Source organism: Triticum dicoccoides, chromosome 5B (genome assembly GCF_002162155.2).
Source record: "Triticum dicoccoides isolate Atlit2015 ecotype Zavitan chromosome 5B, WEW_v2.0, whole genome shotgun sequence".
Classification (NCBI taxonomy): domain Eukaryota; kingdom Viridiplantae; phylum Streptophyta; class Magnoliopsida; order Poales; family Poaceae; genus Triticum; species Triticum dicoccoides.
Window position 1 is genome coordinate 260,604,577 of NC_041389.1, and position 7,141 is coordinate 260,611,717.

A 7,141-nucleotide genomic window follows, 5' to 3' on the forward strand; every position below is an offset into this window, starting at 1 on the left:
AATAACTAAATGTCTCAAAAAGTAATAGCAAACTAAAAATAGTAAAATACTCAAAGTTTTGTAATATATTCAAAATAAATATTCTTATTTTAATAACTCAAAGTTGAAAAAATAATAAAATGCCTCAAAATTATAAGACACTCAAAGTAATAATATATTCAAAATAAATATTCTTACTTCAATAACTAAAATTCTAAAGATAATAATAAAGATATTCAAAATAATAAAAGACTCAAAGTAATAATACATTCAAAATAATATTCTTACTTTTAAAATTCAAAAAATAATAAAAAAAACTCAAACTAATAATATAGTCAAAATAAATATTCTTATGGCGTTTATAGAAATTCAACGCCACCACTAGACTAATTATCTATGGCGTTTATAGAAATCCAACATCACCACTAACTTGTGACTGGTCAGTACAACTGCACCCACCAATTTGTGACGTGTTAGAAAAATGCAACGCCGGCACTAATTTTGTAAAACTGGCGTACCAAATATGTCAACACCATCACTATTTGATTGGAAATGATGTGTCATCAATTAAAGTTGTGGCTAACCATTTATCTATTAGTGTAAGATTCAACCCTCAACTTCAAAATAGGTTGTTCTACACCCTTAATTTTCCACTCGTTTTAGAAATCAACCTTCTAGACGTTCTGCTTGGTTTTGACCATGTTGACCGGTTTTAACTGCGCTGACTGCTGACTGGGCAATGCCATGTCAGCTTTGACCTCTCCTTACATGTGGGACCCACCTATATTAAATAGAAATGCTTCACCCTCTCCCATTGTCTCTCACTGTCAGAAAGGGCAAAAAGGAAAAGAAATCCTTGTGTGGTGGTTCACCACCGGAATCCCCTGCCGCCACACCCCATGACACTACTTTGTCTGCTGCCTTAGAATAAATCGACCTGCTGATAGGGGCATGGTTCATGTTCAACATCAACGCCCGCTCGAATCTCTCTGAACTCGCATTCAGGTTAATCGAAGTCCAGATCGATTGCATGTCGTTCTCTCTCGAACTGACGAATATGCGCCATCCATCCAAATCGATGGTCTTCCTCGCATGTGGACCAAGACCACCTCACCATCCAACTCTGAGGCCGCCTTCCCTGGCCACCAGCGCCCAACCTCCACCGGCATATCGACCCCCAGCTCACAAAATTTCTTTGTATATATTCATTTGTATTAGACCCATTTTCCACTAAAAACAGCTCAAATAGTTAAGTTTGCCCCCCCGCCCCCTCCAGCCCATGCCCCCCCATATATTCGGCTCAAGCTCCGCCACTGGCTGGAGTGGTAATTCTATTGACTGCTACAACCGCTTCTTCGGCGGCTGTTCTTTTTTCCTTTTGTTCTTCCCGATGATGAGAGAGAGGGGTTTATTTTATTTACTGGGTGGATCCCACGTGTTGGGAAAGGTAAAAGTTGACATGGTGTTGCCTTATGAGCAGTCGATACCGCTCATTACGGTCAACACAAGGTAAAACCAGCCGGAGGTTGATTTCTGAACCTAGTGAAAAATTAAGGGTGTAACCGGTTCTAACGTTGAGGTTTGAATTTTAAATCGAATGGTTAGTTCAGGGTTATAGTATGGATTTTTCTCCTTAGCAAAAAAGAAAGTCACAAGATGGACTTGGACTTCCCACTCTCCTCCGCCTCCGACGACGATGGCGGCGACACACCGACACCACCTGGCCGCGCCATCTGCCACGCCGGCTGCGGGCGCCCGTCCCGCGTCTGCCTCTGCCCGCACATGCCCCGCTCCCCGCTCCACACATCCACCACCGTCGTCGTCCTCCACCACCCCCACGCCGTCCACCGCAACCCGCTCTCCACCCTTCCCCTCCTCGCCCGCTGCCTCGGCAACCTCCACCTCCTCCCCGGACGCCGCCTCCGCCCCTCCTCCACCCCGCTCATCCCCTCTCCCTCCCTGAACCCCGTACTCCTCCTCTTCCCCTCACCCGCCGCCTCCGACCTCGCCTCCTGGTGCCGCTCCACGCCTCCCTCCGCACGCTCCAACCCCATCCTCCTCATCCTCGATGGCACCTGGAAGCAGGCCAAGGAGATGCACGCCGCCAGCCTCCCGTTCCTCTCCTCGTTCGTCATCCCCGTCTCCCTGCCCGTAGACAGCGGCGTGGAAGGGGACAGCATGTTCGAGTCGGAGCTCGTGGTGAAGAAGGAGCCGCATAAGGGGTGCGTGAGCACAATGGAGGCAGTCGCAAGGGCGCTGCGGCTGCTTGAGCCGGAGGGAAGCGGTGCGGAGATCGAGGAGACGATGGTTAGGGTTCTCAGGGCGATGGTGGCCTTCCAGTCGGAGCATCTGCAGCACCGTGCCATGAAGCCGAGAGTGAAGCTGAGGAAGAAGAAATATATCAAGAGGGAGGAGGAGATGAAGAGGAATACCTGATTGTTGTGACTGAATTTCTGCGGATTTGCGTTCCTCTGTTGTTCAGAGGCCATCACTGTCAATCACCAAGGTCTGAATTCCCTTTTTCTAGCACAGAGCTGGTAGTTTATTTACTTAGCTTTGCACTCTTGGTTGTTTTGACCACTGACTAGATGTAAGAAAATTGAAGTGAGTTCTGTTATTTGATTTTGAAGGTTTTGGAACAGAACTTTGCTGCAACAGCATATGCCAAGATGTCTAGAATGATCCTTTTGTGTGTTCCCCCTAATCCAGGAAGTTTCAATTGTTCCTTACTTGAAGTATCCTGTCTAGTGAATAGAACACCATTAAATTCTCATTGTACTGTCGCCGAAAAAGTATCATTCCACTGAGTAAACTACACAGATTGATGATACCAGCACACTGCACGATCGATATTGGTACTGTTGCTATGAGAAACTAATGGTACCTTACTTGTCAAACTGGATAAGACCAAGCTTGACAATAAAAACACAATGATGTGCCCTGTTCAGTAATTGAGAAACTGTGCTAGAGGCCTGCATTTTTGTTCACTCGGTGCCATGCCATCTTTACCTCAGAAAGCATGTAACTGTTGACCGTAAAATCTAAGTAAGTAGATTAACCCTCATGAGTGCACATAATTGTTCTTCTATGCAATTCACAAATCAGTAGATATCATCAAACCCCATTAGTTTGCTCTCATTCGGCTTGCATTAGTATCCAAGTTCTTGTCCACCTTTTTTTTTTTGAGATAGCGATAAAGGCTTAAATTTTCACTGCTTGGACTATCTTGGTGCACTTTTCTGAGGACCTTAAATCTCATGGGGATTACACATGTCACATTTTTGTCCTTCTCTACACGTCCAATACATCACACTATATTCTTTTTTAATATTTGACGAGAAGGAATTTGATTTCATGGAGACAGACATGAACTAGAACTCAAGAAGGATGATATTTAGGGGTCTACCATGGAAAGGTATCAACTACCCAAAGGCACTTCTGAAGACCAATGATAACTAAGGAACCTTTTACACTCTAGAATGCAAGTTCTCCAAAGGGCTTTGAGCGTCAGCGCCATTGTCTCCAGGTTATAGTGGGTAGAGCTGGGTTTTGAAAAGATAAATCTTTCTAGACATACCAGTTATCTCCATGGGGTTGTGGCTCTGTCCTTTATCCAGAATGCACGCTCTCTCTGATTTCATGGATTGCATCTCTGCATCGTCCGGCATTCACCCTAGCCCCCATGATGTGATCCTGGGAAGTTTTGCTCCTTCCGCCGCATTAAGAAATATAGGAATGAGCCAGTCAGAGGTGAATTATGAGGAACTAAGGTAGTAAACATACAGTTGTTTGACCTGCTATTATGCGAATCCCATTTAGCTTCTCCATTGAAAAGGGTTAGCTGGTTGCTTTTATTGCCAAGTGTATCTGCAAATTTGATCATCTGTATATCTGTGGAGACTTCAGAGGAACTACTGCTGGCTTGGCATGAACTTATTTTATATAGGAAGTGTTCCTTACATGAGAACTTAGTACCTTGGCCTCCTGCCCATTAGTTACTCCATGAAAACAAAGTAATTATTCAGAGTTTCAGACGAAATTGCTAATAATAACAAGATGGCCACTTTATATGTCATGCGATGACCACCCTAGTGTGCCTGTGTGTTGTGCAATGTTAAAAGTGATTTTATTATAGGTAAATAATCACATTTTACAAAATAAATAAATATTAACCAGGTTGGAGAACTTGATCAGCAACAGTAATACACCTTTGGTTTCCTGTGCAGCTTGTGCAATGAAACTAGGAAACGTTGTTGCAGTCTGGAGGGGAAAGCTGGAGACATCTGTGCTACGAATCAAATGTTTGATTTGTTCAGTGAACGGCTGAAAGCTGTCAAAAGTCCATCCTTGCTGCTAGATTGATCTGGTATTTATGTACTGCTGGAGTCTTAGGGCCTGTGGACACTGGACACCACCCTTTGTTTAGATGTTAGCCTGTTATAGACTGCTCGGCACTGGATTTGTTTGCAATATGATTCACATTGTAACCTCCGACCCACTCTCGATGACCTGTAGTTAAGATGAGATGGGCTGCTGCCCATCAGATTCATCATACTTACATGGTACTACCTCTCTATCAGAATGTTAGATGTTTTTTGACACTGTCATAGTCTCAAAAAGGTCTTATAGTAGTAGTACTAAATTAAAGAGGTAGTGAGATCACGGACATGAATGCCAGATAGTGCTATTTCAGTTGTTTATAGACAAGAGGAATCACGCCCAGCTTTATTACAAAGCTCAGGTGTGTTGGTAGCTCCTCGTCTGGTGGCATTACTATTGGAGTCGCCACAGCAACCAAATTGCACACTCGGAAGGAGCATCCTGCGCTTGACTTGCATGTTGCACAGTGCGAAGGCCCAGGCTGAGGTCAACGAGCTGGTCTTGGGGAGAACAAACGATGCCTTTTCCACCAAGGAAAATGACAGAACCGCCAGCATCGATGCCCCCAGGACCCGAGAAGACAGGACAAAATTACTGTTATGACCTATAAGGCTAATAAAATCCCGATTTGACCTCGTTTCAAAAGAAATTTCGATTCTGACCTTTTTGGGTGACGCCAACATCCCTGGCGTCTGGGTTGCGAAGCAGACGCCAGGGTCCATGGCGTCTGGCCCCTGGCCCGCTCTGCCCGCATGTCCGTTGACCTGCTGACGTGGCAAAGGGGCCAGACGCCAGGGACCCTGGCGTCTGCCTCCCACACCCAGACGCCAGGGACCCTGGCGTCTGGCTCGCTTTGCTCGCGCAGGTGACCAGACAAGCTGTCTGGTGTGTCTGATGGACAACCAGACGCCAAGGTCCCTGGCGTCTGCCTCCCACACCCAGACGCCAGGGACCCTGGCGTCTGGCTTGCTTTGCTCCCCTGACTTGCTATTATCGTAGACAAACGTGGTAATGAACCTTATGTGTGTGTTCAACTATAGTGGTATGAAAAGACTATGCAATGCTTATGTATGTTTGTTATTTGAGACTACAAGTGAAAAGACAAAACTGACTTATATCCAGACGCCAAGAACCCTGGCGTCTGGTACCTACCCTGTGCTGGCTCCCCTGCTTTACCCTGTTTCTGGTGTCAGTCGATAACCAGACGCCAAGGACCCTGGCGTTTGGTCCCCTGACTTATAGCCAGACGCCAAGGACCCTGGCGTTTGGTCCCCTGACTTATAGCCAGACGCCAAGGACCCTGGTGTCTGGTACCTACCCTGTGCATATAAATGAGTAAATGAGTCCTTTTGACAGATTTCATGGCAATCAATGAATTCATAGACATCACAGGAAACAACAATTCACATAAATCACATCATTGAGTAGTACTTTTAAACGATAAATTCATGTCAAACATTCATAGCAACTTCACGAATCCGGTGCAACTTAATTCGAACGGCAACAAGTTCATGGAAAGAAACGACAACAAGTTCATGGAAAAAGACTACACCAAGTTCATCGAAACAAACTAGAACAAACTCATTGAAACAAACTACAACAAGCTCACTTCTTGCATACACAGGTTCACAGAATTCATAATAATATGACAGGTTCATAGAACACAGAAGGTAGCACATTTCACAGAATTTTCACCACGACAAATTCTTGCATACAAACGACAACAAGTCCACAGATTTTCCCCCACATGGTAACAGCTTGTCTGTTGATAGGAAGGCCGCTTATCATAGCCATGTCCTGTAGGGTCATCTCATCTCCCCACATGGAAGGTGGAACGAGTGAGTCTCCGGCCTCCAACGATTCACAAGTGCGATCAGCGCCGCGTGGTTCACCGGCGGAGCGCGTCGCTTAAACTGCAACACGAATGGGAGAAGACCCAATCTCCGAATGTAAGGCTCGTACCGGGGGTCGTAAGTAAAGTCATCAGCGAAATGACCCCTCATGCGCATAGCAACTACAAGCTGCAAATAAAGTGATGTTTTAATCAATACAAGAACACAAATGAGAAACAACGAAAATTGATAAGTCTTGCTTCTTACATCTCCCTTCTCAATGGCACGAGCACGATGCTCCTTATCCCACTCATCGATTAATCCGGCATACCAAGGTCCATCATCATCCGCCATCCTATAAAACAAATCACAAACATCTATGAATACATGAACAATATAAAACAATACAATTTTCTTCTCCAAGTTATGCCATATGAACAAACCATTCTTCTCAAACATAACCACATCATTTTCTTCTTCTTCATATGCACACATAATTCTTCTCAAACATACCAATATCATCTCAATCAAATAAATTTGTCAAATAATATGGTGTCACATATGCAAATACATATCATCTAGAGTACCAAATTTCACCATATCTTTTGCAAATATAGTATGCCAACAATAGGATTATCTACACATACACACATCATCTATCAAACCAAATTATCAAACAAGTCTATTTTACATACAAAAATCATGTATTCATCACCCCTCTTAGTTCAAAAAAAAAACCTATGAACAACATATACACAAAACGGAATTGATTTTGCCTACATGTTCAACTACACATCATCTACTGCCTACCAAATCATCTATCAACTACAAACAATTTCCTAAAACAAAGAAACCATCTGCTCATCTAACATCACCTAGTGTTGAATAATGCATCCAACAAGAGAGGGGAAAACAAAAACAAATTGGAGGGAATGGGGGAGAATACCTCA

The 7,141-nt window shown here is 44.2% G+C and overlaps 1 protein-coding gene across 2 annotated transcripts; it reads left to right on the forward strand.

Moving 5' to 3' along the window:
• The first annotated feature begins 1,630 nt into the window (after positions 1 to 1,630).
• On the forward strand, positions 1,631 to 4,580 carry LOC119308309 (tRNA-uridine aminocarboxypropyltransferase 2-like). Of its 2 annotated transcripts, none has more exons than XM_037584414.1 (2): positions 1,631 to 2,485; positions 4,206 to 4,580. In XM_037584414.1, exon 1 carries the CDS (start codon positions 1,636 to 1,638, stop codon positions 2,413 to 2,415), a length of 780 nt encoding a protein of 259 aa, XP_037440311.1. In that variant the 5' UTR covers positions 1,631 to 1,635; the 3' UTR covers positions 2,416 to 2,485; positions 4,206 to 4,580. The 2 variants fall into 2 exon arrangements, with proteins under 2 accessions (XP_037440311.1, XP_037440312.1); XM_037584415.1 differs by lacking the exon at positions 4,206 to 4,580 and adding an exon at positions 2,610 to 4,197.
• Positions 4,581 to 7,141: the final 2,561 nt, after the last annotated feature.